This window comes from Rhizomucor pusillus, assembly GCF_041956525.1.
Source record: "Rhizomucor pusillus strain CBS 183.67 unplaced genomic scaffold VTP01scaffold_3, whole genome shotgun sequence".
In the NCBI taxonomy this organism is placed as follows: Eukaryota; Fungi; Mucoromycota; class Mucoromycetes; order Mucorales; family Lichtheimiaceae; genus Rhizomucor; species Rhizomucor pusillus.
Window position 1 is genome coordinate 1,660,978 of NW_027192145.1, and position 21,279 is coordinate 1,682,256.

Sequence of the window (21,279 nt, forward strand, 5' to 3'; positions counted from 1 at the left end):
GGGACGTCCTGCTGCCTACTAATTCACAACATTTGAGCATGTAGAGATAGGTGGGGTCGTTGAAATTTGCGTGACCTTTCTTCCTTTCCTTTTTTTTTTCAAAGATATCAATGCTTCTCCTCCTCAAGATCAATGTGCTTGCTAGCATCCTCCTCGCAGCCATTTTTTTGATCGATTTGCTCGTGCATGCTCAACAAAATACCAACACGCTTCCTGATAACTGCTGCGAACTTGACCAAAGCGATCCAACGGGTGCACGGTGCGTCGTCCTGATTGAAAACAACGGACGCAAAGTCTGCTGCGACCGACTGGGCGGGCAGCGTTGCCTAGCATAGCTACAATTATATCTCGACTTTTTCATTTTTTGTAAAAACCGCATCTCTTGAGTTTGTAAACCATTCCCATCACGATCAACCAGTGAACTTTGTTCTCAAATAACAATAATAAAAATGTAACGTCCAGTTTTGCATGGATAGGCTTGGAAATAAAGAACTAACAACAAAAGCTTTTACTGGTAAAAAGCATAAAAAGGGACAAGTAAGAGGATGAGGAATTTTGAGACTTGTGCTAATGAGAAGGAGGATGATGATGATATATGATACAGTGTATGACAGCAGGATGCATCATCTACATGAAGAACTTTACAAGAAGGATGCCTATTCAATTGCTTGTGTGAGCAATCAATTCCTGATATAAATTGATTTTCCCGACTTACTCTTCTAGCAGCATCTTCCATCTCGCTTTCGGTAATGTTGTGCTTTTCGTCGTCGTTGGGGATTTCATAGACACCACCGAGGATAACATAAGGGCGGTAAGCAAACTGGGCGAGGTCCTCCATGGCAGTGACACCGGAGAGCACGAGGACGGGGTCGATTTCAGAGCTGATACCAGCAGCAACGTCGGTGTCCATGCGGTCGCCAATGATGCAGGTTTCGCTGCGGCTGAGGCCGAGGGTGCGTTGAGCGTAACGCATGATAAGAGCAGAGGGCTTGCCGCAGAAGAATGCCTTGGTCTTAGTGATAACTTCAACGCAGGCAGCGAAAGCACCGCAGGAGGGGATCTTGTTGCCCTTGGAGTCCAAGTTCTCGACATCCAAGTTGGTAGCGATAAGCTTAGCGCCCTGGCCGACGAGCTGGACAGCCTTGGTCAAGCGCTCGTAGTTGTAGGACGAACCTTCGCCGAGGACAACGTAATCGGGGTTGTGGTCGTTCATGAAGAAACCTTTCTCGTACAATGCATAGGCAAGACCAGGCTCGCCAATGACGTAGCAAGTACCGCCTTCGGGCATCTGTGATTTCAAAAACTCGGCGGTGGCCTGGCCAGCAGTGAAAAAGTGGTCCTCGGTGACATCGATGCCCAAACGGCCGAGCTTCTGTTGCAGTTCTCGGGGAGTGGGAGCAGAATTGTTGGTCAGGAAAAGGAACTTTTTGTTGTTCTTGTGAAGGAAATCGACGAGTTCCTTTGCGCCAGGCAAAAGCTTAGTACCCTGTAAATTTGAACAAGAAATTGTTAGCAAATGGGCAAGCAATTACATTGCAATGGATCCATGTATACTTGCGTGATAAATGACACCATCCATGTCGATAATGTAGCCCTTCTTTTGGCGGATAGCTTCCAAACGCTCGTTGTGGAAGACAGGATCACGCAGCAAGGCCCAATCCTTTGCGACCGAAGGCGAGACCTGGGGAGCCTTGGAGGTAGGAGTGTTGGCGCCACTGCCAGCAGTGCTCATGCGCTGGGCGAATTCCATAGCAAGGTCTCGGGAGATCTGTTCCTCTTGGACGGGAGGGTTGACGGGTTCGTTGTTTACCAAAATTTCGGTGGTGGCAGGGGTGGTAGTTTCGGATTGAGACATGATGATTGATGATGGGACGTTAAACCGCGCTTGTCTGTCCCTCTTATATATACATGATACCCACTGGCCGCCAGCGAGCCAGATCACCTTTGATCTCTTTCACGTTTTTGGGATTCGGGATATCAATTTGGCGCGGGCCCATGACGACATGACGCCTCCCCTATTTGGGAACCGCATCGGCTCGGCTCCCGTTGTTGCTACGTTTGACAGATTTCACGGCTTCAATGTGGACACAAATCTCATAAAATAATCCATACAAGGAAATATATACCGATTGCCTACTGCCGCTGCCAAATACCATCTTCAATTGCAAAGTTTTTCTTGAACACCAAAGCGGTCATCGCGGGACGGAGAAAAAAAGTATGGAGGGGACGAGCGGATATCTTTAGTGCCAAATACGATTTAAGCATTAGATTGCATGCGATCGTATTGATTAAACACAGATATATTTTTTAGACTCCCCCAATGATTTCACGCTCGCTCCAGCACGCGCGTAAAGTTTGGTCTTTCTTTGTAAGGTTTGGCTAATATAATAAAAAGTTTTCTTGTCGCAATATATTCGGAGAACAAGAAGGCCATCATTGTGCTGTATTCCGTTTGCTCTTACTGCTTGCGTGCGCGATAATAAAAGTTGCCCAGAAATTTTCAGGAACCGACCTGGCAGCCAAAACAAGGGTCCCAAAGATCCCAATTGATACGGACGTGGATTCTCGGGAACCGCGATAACCTCATTGTCAGTGTTATGCTCAGACGTAATTAACAGTTTCTCTTGATAAAGCGGGCTCGACCAAGTGATTTTATATGCGATAAGCTACAAATCTGTCTAGCATGGGATATATCGTAAGAATTATTAATTAAAATCGTACGTCTTGAATGCAGCCTTGAATTCATTGGCATCATTTCGTTCTTCCTCCTCTGTCTGCGTGCACATTTTCCAGTCTTCTCGTTCCGGATGTCCAAGCACCTTCGCCACCACAGCGCTGCAAATAATCTCTTGCATTAACGTCGCATAACAAACCATTCATCATCCCTATCATCAATTACCGGCCAAACTGGAGATTGAATCGCTCAGTAGGTTCCAACACATGCACGAATGTCTGTCCGTCAGGCAAATCCATTCTGAAAAAGCTGATATTCGGGTCCTCCTACATTACAAGTATGGTTACGTGCCATCGATCGGCTGCTTGGACCCCATGACCATTCACTTACAGGAGCCTGATCTAGCATGATCATGTTTTCCTTTTTCGCTTCCTCTCGTATCGTCTCCGCCAATGCAGAAACTTTATCTTTTGGAATAGGTAATATTTGGATATGCGCGTGAGACATGCCTCTCGCTGATTCACGCGATATTTGAAATGATACTAGCTCTTGCCCGTATGCGTTGTACATGCGTCGCAGCGCTGACTGATACTTTTCAGCTTCAGCTACGATGTTGGCTCGAAGCTCGTCAGGTATCTTGCCAAATGTCGGATAGTGCGTTATTGGCACCAGAATCATATGCCCGCCTCCGGGAATAGGCGACCCTGTTTCCCTGGTCGTCAGCGGACCTTTCGCCAACGTCGCGTATATCTCGGTGCCGATGGATACAATAAAATGCTTTTCCAGTTTGGGATTCGCCAGGCAGAACCAGCATGCTTGCACTGTTTCGCAATTAAGTTAGCACCAAAATTTGACGTCATTCAAGCCCGCCAGAAAAGACTTACAGTTATCAGTCTCGCGTGGCGCTGATCTCTGTTGCGGCGGACGGATGGCGGGCTTTTGAGGGCACTCGCGTATATGATGGCCCGGTTCGCCGCAAATTCGACATACATAGCCTCTTGGTAGTCTAGGCGCTCGGACAGGGCATTCGTCTACACTGTGTGTTGGCTCGCCACATCGTCGGCATCCCCCTTCCGTGGCTATATATAAAGAGTCAGCGTCGATACATTCAGTTCACTTAACTCTAGCATGTACCTTGGCGTTTACTCTGCGATTGCGTGCCACCCCAAAAGAAGTTGCCGCTGTCTGATGTTTCATACGATCGTTTCTGACCTGCAGCGATGCTGGGCTGGGTGTACGGGCACTCCGTAGTGTTTGCAGGGAGACTTGTCAATGTGGCATGTGAAACTTTGGAGAGAGGTTCCAAGCTAAAAGCATAAAACCACTGACAGTGAGCATACGTTAGTAGTCTATACCATCTCTGCCTGTGGCTGTATGCTCACTCTTTGCTTTTCATCATTCAACGCTCGGCCAATGCCAATAAATCGGCTGGCGTGCTCCGCGGGTCGCTCGTTGGGTGGTCCGAATCCAGTGACATTCTTGTACGGTTCTCGCTCGAAAAAGATACCTTCAGATGCTGCAAAATGGTATCTTGGTTTCAGCGCTGCGGCGACTTCTGCTATCTGCTCTGACGTAGCATTTGGCGTGATATTGGATTTGGAGCCCTTCTCGACATTTTTTGGCCAGTCGTACGTGAGCAGGATATCGACACCGGGCGGCACAGACACAGGCATAGGTGTATTCTTTAATGCTTTAACATCGTCCTGAGTGTAACGATGGTCCGAGCTCTTATCATCCTCAGCATCGTTGTTGCAAGAACCGGACAAGAAGGCGATTTTCAATCCACTGGCAGTCGTCAATGTTCCTCTCTTTCCCAAATAGTAAAGGTTGCCGCATACTTCGCCGTCAGTGTTTTTGATTTTCGATGCTGCTATGCTCGGAATAGGGTGCTTGCCATTGAGGAAGTACGTCATAGCAGGAACTAGAGCAATGTTGCACACGCGCGCATATCAATAAATCCATTACAAGTAGGCGCCTGCTGCTGCTGCTGCTAACACTAGATCAACTTACTGTCAATACGATCGCTCAGTAAATCTTGCAGTTGGCTGTCCATCAGATCTTGTCCGAAAAAGTCACCAACGCATAACAGCACATCGAAAGGGCCGTATTTTTCGTGAATCGTCTTGATCTTGTCAAACACTTGCCTAAACTGACCGTTGACCGAACCCGTCACTAAGCTGCGAGGTTGTTAAATAGCTGAAGGGGAAGGGAACAGTAGGGTCTGCCACGCTAACATTTTTACTGGTAACGCCATTATACAAGCGATCAATTAAGTAGCGCGCGTTCCGTCGGTCGGATAACGCGAAGCAAGCATTGGATTATATTTTTAAGTCACAGATTCAAAACCGCTCGACTTCTCGTTTCTGTGCGCTCACGACGCCCGCTACGAAGAGTACAGGACACAGCCCTCCGCCATGTTTCTGTACAATATCACTCTCAATCCGACCGGTGCCATCAACCAGGCGGTTCATGGCAACTTTTCGGGTACAAAGCAGCAGGAGATCATTGTTGCACGCAACACACGCATCGAGTTGTTACGACCCGATCCGAATACCGGAAAGGTGCACACGATCCTCACTCACGAAGTATTCGGCCTCGTACGCAGCCTCGCACCGTTTCGATTGACAGGCGCTAGCAAAGGTATACAATGTTTAAAGTGATGCTATATTGAAGCGCGGAAACTAACGCGATCGGTCACAGATTACATTGTCGTCGGCTCTGATTCCGGTCGCATTGTCATTCTAGAATACAACCCTGCAAAGAACGTTTTTGATAAAGTGCACCAAGAAACCTATGGAAAGACGGGAAGTCGACGCATCGTACCGGGTCAATATCTCGCAACAGACCCAAAGGGTCGTGCAGTGATGATTGGTGCCATAGAGAAGCAGAAGCTTGTATATATCCTCAACCGTGACTCTGCAGCACGTTTGACCATCTCCTCACCGCTAGAAGCTCACAAGAGCCACGCCTTGATACATCACATTGTTGGATTGGATGTTGGCTTTGAGAACCCTATCTTTGCATGTCTGGAAGTGGATTACTCGGAAGCTGATCAGGATCCGACCGGCGAAGCTATGCAAAATCCAGAAAAGTTATTGACCTACTATGAATTGGACCTCGGTCTCAACCACGTTGTTCGACGATGGAGTGAACCCGTGGATTTTAAGGCAAATTTGCTTGTGCCAGGCAAGTTGTAATATAAACATGATGCTGAGTGTCATCATATCTAATACATTATTCAAATTACAGTACCGGGTGGCAACGATGGACCTTCGGGCGTATTGGTCTGCTCAGAAAATTTCATTGCATACAAACATCAGGATATGCCGGAGCTACGAATTCCAATCCCGAGACGTGCTCAACCGCTGGAAGATGCTAATCGAGGTATCATTATTTCGGCATATGCTCTGCACAAGATGAGAATCAACAAGCAGACGCAATTTTTCTTCTTGCTGCAATCCGAAGAAGGCGATATCTACAAGGTTACTATGGAGCACTCTGAGGGTGTCGTCCAAGGAATGACTATCAAGTATTTTGATACCATTCCAGTCGCAACTTCTCTGTGTATTCTCAAGAGCGGTTTCTTGTTTGCAGCAAATGAATTCGGAAATCAGTTAAGTATTTGAACTAGATTTATTTCTTTTTATTTGCGTTTACTAACCCGATGTTGCAGCCACTTGTATTCGTTCGAGAATCTCGGCGACGATCCCGACGACCCTGAAATTTCAGCAGCTGATTACATGGAAGCAGAAGAGTCACAAGAGGAACGCCCTCTCGTCTATTTCAAACCTCGTCCTTTGAAGAATCTTTTGCTTGTCGACGAATTGGAATCCTTGGCGCCCCTTATTGATGCTAAAGTTCTCAACCTGGCAGACGAAGATTCTCCTCGAATTTATACTTTGTGTGGCCGCGGATCTCGATCAACTTTGCGTATTTTGAACCAGGGATTGGAAGCCGGCGAGTTGGCAGTTAGCGAGCTGCCAGGAAATCCGAGTGCCGTATGGACAACAAAACTTCGCGCCGACGATCAGTATCATGCATACATTGTCGTCTCTTTCACGAATGCGACTTTGGTCCTTTCAATTGGCGAGACTGTAGAAGAAGTGACAGATACCGGATTCTTCACGAACGCTCCAACCATTGCTGTCCAGCAGCTCGGCGAAGATGCGCTGATACAGGTTTATCCACATGGCATTCGACATATCCAGGCCGACAAACGTGTGAACGAGTGGCGTGTTCCTGGCGGTCAGACCATTGTGCACGCAGCAACAAATAACCGCCAGGTAGTCATCGCACTCTCTGGTGGTGAAATCGTATACTTTGAATTGGATAATATGGGTCAATTGAACGAGCATCATGAACGGAAGCAAATGACATCCAACATCACTTGCCTTGCAGTCGGTGAGGTACCTGAGGGCCGCCAGCGATCACGACATCTAGCTATCGGTTGCGACGATGAAACTGTGCGTATTCTCAGTCTTGACCCTGACTCTTGCTTAGAATCTATTTCCATGCAAGCAGTGCAAGGTGTACCATCCGACCTTTGTATCATTGAAATGGTCGAAGCATCCGTTGAGCGGGGTCACGGTACGCAATATCTGAACATTGGTCTCGCAAACGGTGTTTTGCTCCGTACAGTTTTGGATACAGTCACTGGACAGCTGTCAGAGACCCGAACTCGATTCCTCGGTCCCAAAGCAGTGAAATTATTCAGAATCAATATTCAGGAACGACCTGCGGTGTTGGCATTATCGACGAAGCCGTGGATCACCTACACTTTCCAGAACCGACTGTATTTAACGCCTCTCAGTTATGACACACTCGAATACGGTAGCCCGTTCGTTAGCGAGCAGTGCGCGGAAGGTATTGTCGCCATTGCTGGAAACACTCTTCGCATCTTTACAGTCGAGAAACTCGGCAGCATTTTCAATCAAGTCGCAATTTCACTCAAATACACACCACGCAAATTTGTATTGCACCAACCCACAAGGACATTTGTCATTATTGAATCCGACCACGCTACATTCTCACCCAAGGAAAAAATCAAAGAACTTGCCGTCAAGGAAAAAGAAGGATTCGAAATCGACGAAGATATCACAAATCTGGATCCTGTTCAATTTGGCCACGTACGAAATGCTCCAGGCAAATGGGCCAGCTGCATTCGACTGCTGGAACCATTCCAGGGAGAAACCCTGCATGAAATTGAGCTCGAAGGCAACGAGGCAGCATTCAGTTGCGCTATCGTACCATTTCGCAACAATCCTATCACCGGAGTACCTGGTGAGCAGTTCCTGGTCGTTGGCACTGCAAAAGATGTCCAGCTATCACCGAGGTCATGTTCATCCGGCTTTTTGAATGTATACAAGTTTGTGCAACAAAGCGAGGGCGGTGAGAAATTGCAGCTCGAGTTGGTCCACAAAACGCCCATCGACGATGTGCCAACGGCTTTGCTTAGCTTCCAAGGACGGTTACTGGCCGGTGTAGGAAAAGCATTGAGAATATACGACCTCGGAAAGAAGAAGATGTTGCGCAAGTGTGAAACAAAGGTGAGAAAAGTGATGATGATCTTGGTGTTTGCAAGCGGTGGTAAAACTGAGGAAATGCCAATGGTAGACTGTACCCAACTGCGTTGTCACATTACACACGCAAGGCGATCGTATCCTTATTGGTGATATTCAAGAATCCATCCACTATGCAGTTTACAAACGAGTGGAGAACCGTATAATCATATTCGCAGATGATACGACACCGCGCTGGACGACGGCGTCGACCATGGTTGACTACGACACAGTTGCTGGTGGCGACAAGTTTGGCAATTTCTTTGTGGACCGTCTGCCTTCAGTTATCAGCCACGACATTGACGAGGATACGACAGGCAACCGTATATTCCACGAAAAAGGATACTTGCAGGGTGCACCAAACAAGGTCGAAAATATTTGCCATTACTTTATGGGCGATATTATCACATCGCTGCATCGAACATCGTTAATCTCTGGTGGACGAGAAGTACTGTTGGTAACGACATTCCTGGGCTCCATCAGTATATTTGTTCCCTTTGTATCTCGGGAGGATATCGAGTTTTTCCAGATGCTGGAGATGCACATGCGGTCCGAGGCACCACCGTTGGCAGGACGCGACCATCTAGCATACAGAAGTTACTACATACCCAACCGCTCTGTGGTAGATGGTGATCTGTGCGAACAATACAACTCGTTACCCGCTGACAAGAAGAGAATGATCGCTGAAGAACTGGATCGCACAGTGGCAGAAGTACAAAAGAAGATCGAAGATATGCGTGTCAGATCAGGATTTTAAAAAGAAACGGCAACGACAAAATATATGATATATATTTAGTATAACAGACTAGTACACACACAGAGAGAAAGAGAGAGAGATGAGAGAACGGCGCGAAAAAATAAAACATGCAGGGGAAAAATAAGGATGCTGTAGGGTAAGGCTATTATTATTATTCCATGTCGATAATGGCGACCTGTTTGTTGGATGTGCACGCCGCCAACCGGTTCCCTTTCTTGTTAAAGTGGACTTCAAAGATCCCGCCGTTCGCTCTAAATGTCCTTTGTAGCGACCCATCTTTTACGTTCCAGATATTCAGCAGCATATCAAAGCTGCCTGTCGCTAACAGTCGGGCATCGGGACTGAACGACACCGAGTACACGGCCTCTGTGTGGTTTCGCAGTACGTGCAAACAAGTTCCATTCAAAGCATCCCATATACGGACGGTCGCATCAAAGCTGGCGGTTGCGAGTATCCGTGATCCGTTTTCGGTAGCGGGCGCCCACTGTAAGGTGTAAATCTGAAGCTTGTGTCCCTTTAGCTCTTGCACAGGTTCGTCTGAATCGAGTGTCCAGATTTTCGCGGTCATGTCGTCGGAGGATGAGGCCAAGTATTTGCTGGTTGGATCCCAACGCACAGCATTCACTTCGTCCTCGTGTCCTTTCCATTTCTTGACCGGTGTTGAGGACCCTACACGGCATACATGGATCGTCTTATCTGATGAGCAAGAAGCAAACGTCGTGTTGTCCATCCAATCGACGTCCAGAATTGCAGCTATGGTTTGTTAAGTAACAAAAACATGCTAAAAGGAAAATCTGATGCACCTACAAGAATGCATTTCAAACTGTTGCTTGATTTCGCCTGTTTCCGCATCCCAGACAACGGTGGTTGTATCTGCACTGCCACTAAGGATCATATCTCCAGACCGGTTCCATTTTAGCGAGAAGATAGGTCCTCTGTGGTGAGACATCAAGAATCGCAACTCGCCCTTCAGTGTCCAAATGCGTGCTTGCCCATCGTATGATCCCGTGGCTAAAAGTGTACCCGATGGCTGGTGTAATTATCAGTTATTTGCCAACGACAGTTCTCGCAATTAGCTTTCTTACATTCCAGTCCAGGGTCGTCACATCCTTATTTTCTTTAAGTTGCGGTAAATGGCTGAGAACAATCGGCGTAGGCACCTCTTGGTTTTTGTTTTCTGGTACGCGCCACAACCGTGCCGTCGCGTCACCGGATCTAATCACACACGCACCAGAATGTTTAGAGGATAGGGTCGCAAAAAAAAGAAAAAAGGAATCAACTTTAGATAGATACCCAGTTGCTAATACAGATTGCTCCACAGGATTCCAGGCGCACGAGAACACTTCGCTCTGATGTCCGTTCAAGACCATGACGTCGTTGGGATCAATGAAGCTTTGTGGTTTTACTGTTGCTGGTGTGTCAGTTTTCGGTGCTGCTGCCTCCTTCATGACCACTGAACAACGTTGTGAATAAACGAGTGTTTGTACGTTAATTTTGAAAAGCTTTTCATAGTCGTACCATCAGTCTCTTTCTTGATCGTAAATCCATTCGCAGATCTAGCGGTTTCCGTATCATCCTGGGGCGTATCTCTTCTTGCCCGTTTCTCTCTTTCTTTCTGTGCCTTTTCTTTCCGCTGTCGCTTGCCTCCAGGCGTGAGTGTTGATGACGGTGTTGCTGCAGTGTTGGTAGCCGTATAGGTGTCTGTAAATGTCTTGCCGGTCAGCTCGCAGTGATGCGGTTCGAGGAGCGAGAATGGTACGCTGCATTCCATCAATTCGCCATCCTGGTTTTTGTTCGATGATAAATGTATATATACAAAAATCGCCGTTTGTCGTCTCAGTTTACCTCGTTCATGTGTGCTTCGATATCCATAAACTGTAGTCCCTTGTGTATAATGTTAATGAGAGCTCCAGGCTGAATGTCGGCGTCTCTGTAAGCCGAGTTTTGTACTTGGCTCTCGTGCTGGAATGCAAAAGACGAATGTCGAAAACCTGCAAACACCCGTGTAAAAGCTTTGTGTGAGCGCATTTTCTATCTACATTGCGACCAGATCATAAATGCGACATTACCGGATTCTTGGAGATACCGGTAGACAATAATGTTCACTTGCTCGCTTGTTAGAGCCATGTTGTAGATCGAGTGAATAAAGACGAATAATAAAGCGTCTAGAAAGTCAACTGAAAGAGAGGGAACGTAATGAGACAATCAAGCAAGCCGATGTTCTTCAACAAAGTTTATGTAGTCAAAGAGTTAATGGTAGGCGGCAGTTGGAGGCGACGTGAAGGAGGAAGGCGGGGGAGGGAGAATGAAACAACCCAAAGGAAAGGCAATCCCAATTTCAAGTCACACAAAACCCAAAAGCGTTATCTAATTCTTTGGAAACACCATGGTTCCTCGAAGGCAGGTAACAATCTTGTTACCGGCCGACTCTGGGGTCTTAACAAGAGCTTCAACCGAGTATTTGCCCTAGATAGATCGCCTAGCGTTAATCTCGAGATAACGAGCTCGTTGCAGGATTATTACTACTTACGGGAGCTAAATGTGCAGCAGTGAGCGACGCCAAAATCGATCGATTAGCTAATTACTCCGAGTAAAATACCGCCACCAGATTACGACTTACGAATTTCCTTTGGCAAATCAACAGACTTTGTAATTTGGATATCGCCAGCCTCGATGGGGCACTCTTCGTCCAGCTTGGTAGCCTCCTCGCAGAAATCGAACGTCTTGTGAATAAGCTGCACAACACCAAACTTGACTCTAACTTCGACGGTGGTGCCCTCAGGGACTTCTTCTTTGAGATTACCCTTGAAATCGATGGTTAAAGTCTCGCCTTTTCTTGGAGGATCGGGTGTCAAGTCGATGTAGTCGATGCTACGTAGTAACTATTTTAGCTACGACGACGTTGCTGCCAAAAAATGTGTGTTTCTTCTACCTACGATAACAAATATTCGCTTTTGGGGTCACATTCGCGAATGAGGTCGGTGGAGGTGGTGGTTATAGAAGCAGTAGAGAAAACCTCTTGCTCTTGTTGCAAGCGAACGACGGCTGCCAACGCCGTTGACGCAAAGGCGAGGACTGCAGTAATGAACAGTAACAGGACACGAGATCTCATTGGGGATAAAGAGGGAAAAGCAAAAAGCAAGCAAGCCGAGTTTGGGGGGTTTTGATTTGTTCCCGCCCGCCCGGCAGAAAATGCAGATGTTCGCATGACCACCTCTCTCGTCATCTTTCCCCGACGAAGTAACTCACAGAAACGATCGGTTCCTCCTATATTTCTGAGCATCAACTGTGAATCGACTGTTTTCCTATGGATAATGGTAACCTACTTCATTGTCGATATCCCACATTCTGTTCCATAGTTTGCCTTATTTGATGAAGAATACAGATACGATGGGGCGATGCTCTGATTGAGGCGTCGACGTTCGAAAACATTTTAACTAGTCTCAGCACTGGCAGATTCATAATAGAACGTGCGTATCCGGCTACCAATGTGAGAGTCGAACGTCAGATGGAAAATAAGAAGAACGCACATGTAAATCTGCGAAAATACAGTACGATACATGTCGACTTCCATTTAATTAGGGTATAATGAGCCATAAGAGTCTGCATTCTAGAAAGAAGAATACAGTGCAATAATAACTCTCCTGAGTACGATGATCCGTTACGGTTCCGTATATCTCGAGAAAATGGATGCAGATATTCACACATCCAAAATATATATCCAAATTTATCATCATCATCATCATCAAGCTAAAGTATCATGAAACAGGAGAATCAACATCCATGATCAATGTGGGAGGAGATGGTGCTGCTTGTTTACTGAACACGAAGATTAAAAAATTTTTGACGAGGGTCTGGGGGCAGCACGCGGGTTCCTTTCATTTCCACCACTAGCACAGTCCTCCTCCTCGATTATCGTGCATTGCATTGCAGCAGCAGCAAATGTCAACGTTAACAAAGCTACTCTTCAAACATGTGACCGCGGGAGACCTCGCACGCATAAAAGTGATGCCCCAGCGGTGCACGTTTTGGAAGCCAGTAGCTAATTCTTCTACTTCCTTTTGGACTTCCACCACTCGTCGATCGCTTATGTCGCCAGCAACTACCACCAACCCTCTCAAGACCACTCTCTGCTTCTCCATCACCGATAAGGTCGGCGCACTCGATGAATGCTTGTCGGCCATCAAGTCGATGGATATTTCGTTGACTCGCATTGAATCGTGAGTTACCAACAATCTGATAACAAGAGAACATTAACGTTGACGTGGGAACATAGTCGTCCGAGCCGCACCGCCGATTGGGATTACGACTTTTTCGTCGATTTCGACGCAAAGGATGCCTCGCAGGTGCAGCAAGTCATTGGTAACTTGCGCAAGCACACTGCTGATGTGCGTGTACTTGGCTCGGATTCCACGACCAAAGGTGAAGTATTTCTTTGTTGAATGATTCTTTTTGGCAGGTCGTCGCTGACTGTGGGAAAATAATTCACAGACAGCGTGCCATGGTTTCCCCGCAAAATGACAGATTTGGACACGTTTGCGGAGAAAGTCTTGGAGATGGGTGAAGAGCTCAGTAGGTGTTTACTTCAGAGTACAGAATCGCAGCAGCAGCTATTCTTACAATCTTCCTCCTAGGCTCTGACCATCCTGGCGCCCACGACCCTGTCTACCGTGCCCGCCGCGCAGAGATCACGCGCATGGCTAAAGTCTTCCGCACAGGCCAGCCTGTTCCTCGCGTCGATTACACTCCAGAGGAAACCGAGACCTGGGGCAAGGTGTACAAGCAACTCAAGTCACTGTATAAGACACATGCCTGCCGAGAGCATCAGTATGTGTTCCCTCTGCTGGAGCAGAACTGTGGTTACAGCGAAACACATATCCCACAGCTCGACGATGTCTCACGGTTCCTCAAGGACTGCACTGGTTTCACTATCCGCCCTGTCATGGGTCTCTTGACTAGCCGTGATTTCCTCAACGCCTTCGCCTTCCGAGTCTTCCATTCCACGCAGTACATCCGCCACAGCTCCAAACCATTCTATACTCCAGAACCAGATGTATGCCACGAACTGTTAGGTCACGCTCCTCTGGTAAGCCACTAGTTAAGAATATCTACAACTCATTGGCACTAATTGCAAGTATATAGTTTGCAGATCCCGACTTTGCAGATTTCTGTCAGGAAATTGGGTTGGCATCCTTGGGTGCATCCGACGAGGATATTGAAAAACTTGCTACAATTTTCTGGTTCACGGTCGAGTTTGGCTTGTGCCGCCAAGATGGACAGATAAAAGCATACGGAGCTGGTCTCTTGAGTTCATACGGCGAACTCGAATATTCATTATCTGACAAACCTGAACTGCGACCGTTTGATCCTTCAAAAACAGCGCTGCAGAAATACCCCATCACAGAGTTCCAGCCAGTCTACTTTGTTGCCGATTCGTTCAAGGATGCCCAGGAGAAAGTGCGAGACTTTGCTGCGAATATGAACAGACCATTCTCGGTGCGATACAATGCTTTGACGCAAACCATCGAGGTTCTGGATTCAAAGGAAAAAGTCGTCCGGTTCGCAAAGAATATCAGAGACGACATGAAAACGCTGACCACAGTCTTAGAATCACTGACGTAAAAAATGGTCTCTTTTATTTTCGCCAGACAGATCTTTACAATAAAGAGAGAAGAAATGGATTGAATATCCATAGTAACCACTTTCTGTTATAGAGTCTCGTGCAATGTAAAGTATTCAAGAACTGTTTTTAATGTATTTAAATACGCTCGCAAACCCTTCTCACAACTTTATGGAGTCAATGCACTTGGTTTATGGAAGCATTCGTCCTCTTAATATGCCAGGCGAACCTGTATATATGTCAAGCTTAGTCAATTATGTGCCAACAGAGAGAGATTCGTCTTGAATTTTTTGATCGGAAAAGGGTTCACGCTTGAAATAGAAACACACTACCATGATAAGTTTTGCATGGCTCTTCCTGATAAACGACAGACTCCCTTCGTCTGGCAGCTATTCCAACCTTCCGATGGAGGCAATGCACAGGGCCCAGTGCTGCCTCCGGTACCGCGTAGCCGGCAAGATTTGGAGGCCATGCTGGATCAATTGTACCCTGCACATAAATCAGCGTCAGTGAACCACGGGGCCTCAAGTGATGATCGAGGAGGCAGCAGCAGCGGCGAATCAACCCATCCTACTCTGCCTTCGACATCGCTTCGCAGCGACATGAATCTGTTTCAAAGTCACTCCGAGACAAGCAGCAGCAGCAGAGGAGGAGGAAGAATGACCGTGCAGCCGGGCGTATTGGAATTAAAGCGAGTTATGCCATTCAAGCTGTTTGGAGGCGAGCAACAAGGACCTCAGCCGAAACGGTCCAAAATCGTAATGAGCCTCCCCGATGTAATGAGATCGAGAGGATCTGCAGAGGCAACACCGCCGCCGGCACCGGCACCGCGCGCACCAGCTCTAGAAAGACTGCAAGAGACAGTGACTACGGCGACAAGCACCACCACCACGGTGGTGGAAACAGAGGATGTATTGCAAGAAGTGCTTGCTGGCGCCCAGTCGCCAATGGGAGTAACAACGATAACTCCCGTTACTACGGCTATTTCGAAACCTACACCACCATCGCAGCAGCAGCAGCAGCAGCAGCAGCAAAAGACAACGCTAACGACAGCTCCCATCGAGAAAACACCACCACGGGAGCAGTCGCCATTCCACACACCCAGCCAGTCACCTGTTATCAGCAGGGCAGCAGCAGCAACTACTAGTACAGAAGAAACAACACGTCCAGCAACGAAAAAAGTCTTTTTACCGCCCGGCTATGCACCAGCATTTCCTACCGATTTCCAGAAGCAGCGGTGCGATGTCAAGACCAAAGTGGCACAAAGTCGTATGAACGACGCAGTTGCAAAGAAGAATTACTTTCAGCAGACAATTGATCTTTTGAACCATCCGCTTATGGACGAATGCCGGTTAGGAACAAAAGATCAAGCGCTCCAATCCGGCAAGACCAGACTGCTAAAGGAGTTGATAGATTATTGGCTGGACAGAAAACAAGTAAGTATTTGCGACCTAAAAGTTGATATACTTGAATTGAGTAATGAGCTTCTTCTTTTTTCCAAGCCTGTCCGATTAGCTGTGATAGTTTACGATATGAATATGGAGCAATGGCTAGTTGACTACGCGAAATGCGAACGGAAGTTGGCTGTTGAGCGCCTCTCTGACATCATTGAGATCGATTGGCGGCAGGAGCGCGGAATTGTCATTGGCATCAACGAATCCAGACAATCCCTAGTAAGTACAATGATTTTTCTTTTTTCAAAATATCAGATATTTACGGATGCAAAGGCTACGAGCAGGCGTCGTTGCGTAGATATCATGCTAGTCTTTGATATCCGTGTCCGACCGGCAAATCCAGTGTTTAACAAGCTTATATGCAGAAGACCTCCTTTGTACGTTTGCACGTTAGGTACCGTTGAGCAGAGAGCGGCGCTGTATTATCAAAGCGATGTGCAGAATTCGTATACATGGTCGAACCTATGGTGGTCCGCCGACTCGAAATATCATCGACTCATCACTGAAGACAACGACTGGCAGGAATGCGTTGATGCTGATAGCTTATTTGATGCTACAGTGAAGAGCGTGATAGATTGGTATTCAAGACGGGCTGGAACAGCATATGAGTTCGTCAGACCTAGAGAAGATCAACGAGAGGAAGAAGAACAAGTATCTGCTGCAACGACAACGCAACCTCGATTGCCGGAATCTCCACACGTAGTCCAGATTCCAGCTACTGCAACAACATCGACGACGACGTCTCAGTTGCCTACCACTGTCCAAACAAAGCAAGTTCAACCGCCTGCACCTGCGCCCGCAGCAATCCGGCTGCCAAAAGAAGAACAACAACGAGTACAGCTTGCGAACGAAAAAACTACAGCGCCTCAAACTACTGAAGTACAAGAAGCACAACTGCCTACCAGTGTGGCGAGTGCGACCAGGTTACCAGAAACCGCGCACGTGCAACGAGAACAAGTTGCAAGTGCGGTGCCTCCAATATCTCAGTTGCGGGGAACTATGCAGATACAACAAGAACGATTAGCTGCTATTATTGAAGACCATCCACTGGTAGCAATACCTCCCCGATTGCCCGCAACTACTCCGGCGCAGACTTTAGAAAGTATCGGAAGGGCTCCAACGCCTACGCTGCCGTCGCCGTCGCCACCGGGAACTCCAGAGCCGGTCACAGATGAAATGATGGATCTGACAAATGACGAGGAGGAGGAGCAAGCGCCGCAGCCAATGCAGCAGCAACAAGAACAACAAATTGTTAGTGAACAGCAGCAACCAGCAGCAGCAGCAACGGTGTCGTATGTGTCCGCTCAGACCAGCGTTCCTGACCATGCATTGACGGCAATAATGGAAGGAATGACGGAAGGTCTTGAACTTTCAGACAAAGTGGCAGAGCGTATCAAAAAGGTAGATGAAATATTGTACACTGTTGTTTTGCAACCGAGGATACTAACTGATTTCGCACTAGCTGTTTGCATTCCGACCTGCAATTTTTGAATTGTCACCATTTGCTTCCCCGCAAAGCACGACGCATTCTCCACGAACAGACGGCTCGGATGATGGAGAATCTTACTACTCTGCGACAGATCACGATCTTGGCGAAGAAGTGCGGTCTTTAGGCGATGACGGAATTACAGGAGTGCTCAAAACATGCAAGGATGCATACGATAAGGAATGTGAAATGATCCTGCAACGATTGCAAACACAGTACGAGCAGGAAGTCGAGATGGTGCGCAAGATGTTTGCGCGCAAAGCGCTTGGTCACATCCGTAGCCTGGCAGAGGGCCGTGAGAGCAGCAGCTCATAGCCTGCATGCACCTGTACATAGGTTTCTTCTTTATATCCTCAATTTCTATCTCTTTTCTCCTTCGTGATAGTTGTTTTTTTTTTACTAATATCATCATCCATGTACATATGATCCAGCCGTCATTAAATCTACAAGTAACTGACATACAGCCACATTGACGCCCCTTTATTGCTGTCTTTTCCGTTTGTTACATTGTACATCTGCCCAATGTTTGCACAAAACTTTCTATCGCGAGAATGCAGCCGGAAAAATGCACCTGCCGTTTACAAAGAAGTTCACAAGCAATTATTCAGCTCCTTGTCGGACGAACAGAAACCAAATCCAAGTTACAGTGGCACATTCGTCAAGAGACATAAAACTTATAATCCGCTAAAAGTTTATCAAAGGCTATTGGATGATCTGGAGAAAGGTAAGACAACGGTATCAGAGCCAATAGAACCGAATGATCAGGAAGAGGAAGAGCAACAAGCACTTGATGGCAACGATGGTGATCTTGCGGGAGATAACAAAGCGATTCGGACAGTCACTGCAAGCCTGCAGAACATAGTGCATCCCGATTTTGAACCATCTGTGCTCCAAGAAGCCTTCAGAAAGGAGCAAGAGATAGTATCAAAACACATGAAATTTCTGTCAAGGTTTATTGAAGCATTTATAACAAAAGTCACGACTGGGGAAATATCTAAGATATCCGGATATCCGGATTCGACGACGAAAGCCGTTGACATCGACTTTAGAGACTTTGCGACCAATTTCGAATTCGACAAGGAAGCAGAGACAAAGCTGCTAGTAGCGCCAGTGCAAGAAGATCTCCAAAAATTTCACCAGAGCAAAGTTTACACTGTTGAACATCTATCAAACATTATGTCTGGATGCGTTGGTCGCTCCATCAATGAAAAGGAGGAATCAGAGACATTCAAACAAATAAGGCAACTGTTGCTGCAAGCCGTAAATGGTGACAAACAAGATGCTTCATTCAGGCACAGTCCTACTATTGCAGACGCTGTCCGAAAATATAAAACCAATATGAATAACCTTTGGTCGCGCAAACAAGTTGACAGATTTCTCAGAGTCTTAGTTATTGCACTCCTGCGGATTACCTTGGCACTACGAAGATTGGAAAAATTTTACGCAAGCGCCAAGAAAAAGTGGAGGAAAAGAAGGAAGAAGGACAGCAATACACAAAAGCGGTGGTAAGGAAAAGGTCAAGAGCTTGATGAAGCAGTTGGACTCCGCATTGCTTTCAGGGCAGCAAAATTGGGGTATTCAATCACTCGAAAGACTGAAATCTGCTATATCCCAACCGCGAGAGCAAACCAGATCAAATGTCCGAACAGAGGATGCATATGAGAGTAATGTTTTCGATTTATCTGAAGAAGAAGATGAAGACAATATTGAAAAGCAAGAGATTACACCAATCGCTGTAAGTATATAGAAGGGAGGAAGACAAAACCAAAACTGATATGACGGTTTCTTAGCAGAGCAACCAGACACCGAAGGAACCATCAGCATCTTTGCTACGTGCATTTCTCAACGTCATTCGATTCCTTCTATAGCAGAGAGGACCAAATACAGATAGACAGCCGGAAGATGTAAAGAGAGTGTTGTATCGAGGAACTGAAGCCACGGAAGACCAGCTAAAAGAGGTGGCTCGCATTATCAATTTCCTACGACCATTCGTGCACAGACGAGATGACAAGAACGAATTACCGCAAATAAATGTATTCAATGGCGCCACGGTGGCCACACTTGCAAACAAAGTTGCCCTCCTTTTCTAGCCACAGCAGAGTCCCTGGATGATGTTTCCGAACGTGGAAAAAGATCACTCATTGCACCTCGGCGCCGCAGGATTATACAACATCATGTCGAAGACCCATATATTACGATATGATGGAACACCGATCACAGACATCGAGACAGCAACATGGCATCCCAAGGATATATTTTGGAACTTCTTTGACGTCGACAAGATACAAATATCGCTTCAAGAACAAAAACTGCAAACTATGTGGCGATTGTGCTACATTGACAAGTATAGAATTCGAGTCCTCGGTTACAAGATTGTACGAGCCAACCGCAAACGGAAGTGGAAGCGGGAAAAGGATGCTGCACAAACAAAATCGATTTTAACGGATGAAGAACGCGACCGAATTGAACAGGAATGGAAGAGTTAAGCTCCGTTCTGAAGAAGAACAAAGCTACAGTAGCCAGTTTAAGACGTAAACTGACAATAGCGGAGAAGGAGAGAGCTGATGCCGGCAAAATCGAGAACAGCAGAGAAACAACATGGCTGGAACAGAACCTTATATAGCCAATTGAAAGAAGCACGCGGGAAAGCCGACTCTCTCTATCTAGAGATCCAAGAAGAAGAGCAGACCATTGCATTGAAACAAAAGAAGCTATATCACCTGAACAGAAAACTGACAAGATGCCCCTCTACTTGCTCCAACAATTTATCTGGTGAAGGTTTGGTACAAGAACTCCTCTATGAGCATTTGCAAGGACAACGAAACGTCGGAATCACGGGTATTGATCCTGGCCGTGTCACCACCGCAACGATATCTACAAAGAGGATACGATCTCTATTTGAAGACATCAATCGCTTTGAAGCTTTGCAAGAGGATACTGATCAGATTGCTGATATCGATACTGACGTTGAACGTTGCCCGAAACCAGTAGAACTCAAAACAGGGTTGATCGAAAATGCTACCTTTCGAACAGTTCATCGAGCGCTACGGGACCAGGGACAAGAAACAAATGTCAAGTAAGCTAGAACCAGGGAATCCGAGAAAAGTCTTTCTATCAAAAGTTCGGGTCAGGTATTCGAAAAGAAGCAGTTTCCAAAGAACCAGAGAAGAAGATCTCAGTCATCCATTTCCTTGGTAGCTGGAAACCCGTAAACAGCAGAGTCAAAGGTCATGCATGTAGTGGAAGTCTTACAAAGCTTGAACAAACCCTCAAGGCACCTGAACCAGACAAATTGTACACCATCGATAAATACAATACAACAAAGACGTGCGGGTATTGCTTCAAGAAGATCCAGATCCACAAGTATCGCCGGGACGGTATATTCGTCAGAGTCAAGGGTGCTGTATCGTGCCCAAACCCAAGATGTCCCTCTCGCATAGTACGACATACCACTTGCAGCAGAGACGCTGTCGCAGCTTCCAATATCGCGCTTAGTAGTATCTCAAGAGCGCTATCAGATGATAACCAACCTCTTCCATGCTTCCGCCGTGGACAAAGTAAAGACATGAGATTCAGTCTCACTCAAAAATTTCAACTTGATTGCGGCAGAACTAGGCTAGTTACTGACCGTAGCTTCTCGAGAGGAAAAGATTTGGATTAAGTCAACGTCGGTGCTACAATATTCTGATAGCTAATTCTTGGTGCAAATAACTTAACACCACATTTTTGC

General features: G+C 46.7%; 9 protein-coding genes across 9 annotated transcripts; 5 read left to right on the forward strand and 4 right to left on the reverse strand.

Moving 5' to 3' along the window:
- Positions 1–107: 107 nt before the first annotated feature.
- On the reverse strand, positions 108–1,855 carry VTP01DRAFT_6876 (uncharacterized protein; the record flags this gene model as incomplete). Its single annotated transcript, XM_069385825.1, has 3 exons — positions 108–326; positions 716–1,486; positions 1,559–1,855. The coding sequence occupies 3 exons, from the start codon at positions 1,853–1,855 to the stop codon at positions 108–110; spliced, it is 1,287 nt and encodes a 428-aa protein (XP_069243249.1).
- Positions 1,856–2,705: 850 nt separating this feature from the next.
- Positions 2,706–4,928, reverse strand: VTP01DRAFT_6877 (uncharacterized protein; the record flags this gene model as incomplete). Its single annotated transcript, XM_069385826.1, has 8 exons — positions 2,706–2,835; positions 2,900–3,000; positions 3,065–3,495; positions 3,559–3,753; positions 3,809–3,998; positions 4,057–4,595; positions 4,685–4,851; positions 4,909–4,928. 8 exons carry the CDS (start codon positions 4,926–4,928, stop codon positions 2,706–2,708), a joined length of 1,773 nt encoding a protein of 590 aa, XP_069243250.1.
- Positions 4,929–5,088: 160 nt separating this feature from the next.
- On the forward strand, positions 5,089–8,989 carry VTP01DRAFT_6878 (uncharacterized protein; the record flags this gene model as incomplete). Its single annotated transcript, XM_069385827.1, has 5 exons — positions 5,089–5,314; positions 5,375–5,860; positions 5,924–6,287; positions 6,348–8,220; positions 8,288–8,989. 5 exons carry the CDS (start codon positions 5,089–5,091, stop codon positions 8,987–8,989), a joined length of 3,651 nt encoding a protein of 1,216 aa, XP_069243251.1.
- Positions 8,990–9,140: 151 nt separating this feature from the next.
- Positions 9,141–11,116, reverse strand: VTP01DRAFT_6879 (uncharacterized protein; the record flags this gene model as incomplete). The annotated part of the gene is made up of 7 exons (XM_069385828.1): positions 9,141–9,742; positions 9,797–10,019; positions 10,075–10,204; positions 10,283–10,442; positions 10,508–10,772; positions 10,835–10,980; positions 11,059–11,116. 7 exons carry the CDS (start codon positions 11,114–11,116, stop codon positions 9,141–9,143), a joined length of 1,584 nt encoding a protein of 527 aa, XP_069243252.1.
- A 240-nt stretch (positions 11,117–11,356) lies between these two features.
- VTP01DRAFT_6880 (uncharacterized protein) lies at positions 11,357–12,101 on the reverse strand (the record flags this gene model as incomplete). Its single annotated transcript, XM_069385830.1, has 4 exons — positions 11,357–11,455; positions 11,520–11,524; positions 11,610–11,860; positions 11,926–12,101. 4 exons carry the CDS (start codon positions 12,099–12,101, stop codon positions 11,357–11,359), a joined length of 531 nt encoding a protein of 176 aa, XP_069243253.1.
- A 977-nt stretch (positions 12,102–13,078) lies between these two features.
- Positions 13,079–14,611, forward strand: VTP01DRAFT_6881 (uncharacterized protein; the record flags this gene model as incomplete). Its single annotated transcript, XM_069385831.1, has 5 exons — positions 13,079–13,209; positions 13,266–13,411; positions 13,481–13,561; positions 13,624–14,075; positions 14,132–14,611. The coding sequence occupies 5 exons, from the start codon at positions 13,079–13,081 to the stop codon at positions 14,609–14,611; spliced, it is 1,290 nt and encodes a 429-aa protein (XP_069243254.1).
- Positions 14,612–14,956: 345 nt separating this feature from the next.
- On the forward strand, positions 14,957–17,864 carry VTP01DRAFT_6882 (uncharacterized protein; the record flags this gene model as incomplete). The annotated part of the gene is made up of 4 exons (XM_069385832.1): positions 14,957–16,045; positions 16,112–16,282; positions 16,337–17,464; positions 17,526–17,864. 4 exons carry the CDS (start codon positions 14,957–14,959, stop codon positions 17,862–17,864), a joined length of 2,727 nt encoding a protein of 908 aa, XP_069243255.1.
- Positions 17,865–18,071: 207 nt separating this feature from the next.
- VTP01DRAFT_6883 (uncharacterized protein) lies at positions 18,072–19,417 on the forward strand (the record flags this gene model as incomplete). Its single annotated transcript, XM_069385833.1, has 4 exons — positions 18,072–18,866; positions 18,932–19,054; positions 19,114–19,284; positions 19,340–19,417. 4 exons carry the CDS (start codon positions 18,072–18,074, stop codon positions 19,415–19,417), a joined length of 1,167 nt encoding a protein of 388 aa, XP_069243256.1.
- A 306-nt stretch (positions 19,418–19,723) lies between these two features.
- Positions 19,724–21,210, forward strand: VTP01DRAFT_6884 (uncharacterized protein; the record flags this gene model as incomplete). The annotated part of the gene is made up of 4 exons (XM_069385834.1): positions 19,724–19,947; positions 20,021–20,080; positions 20,161–20,625; positions 20,790–21,210. 4 exons carry the CDS (start codon positions 19,724–19,726, stop codon positions 21,208–21,210), a joined length of 1,170 nt encoding a protein of 389 aa, XP_069243257.1.
- Between the last annotated feature and the right edge of the window lie 69 nt (positions 21,211–21,279).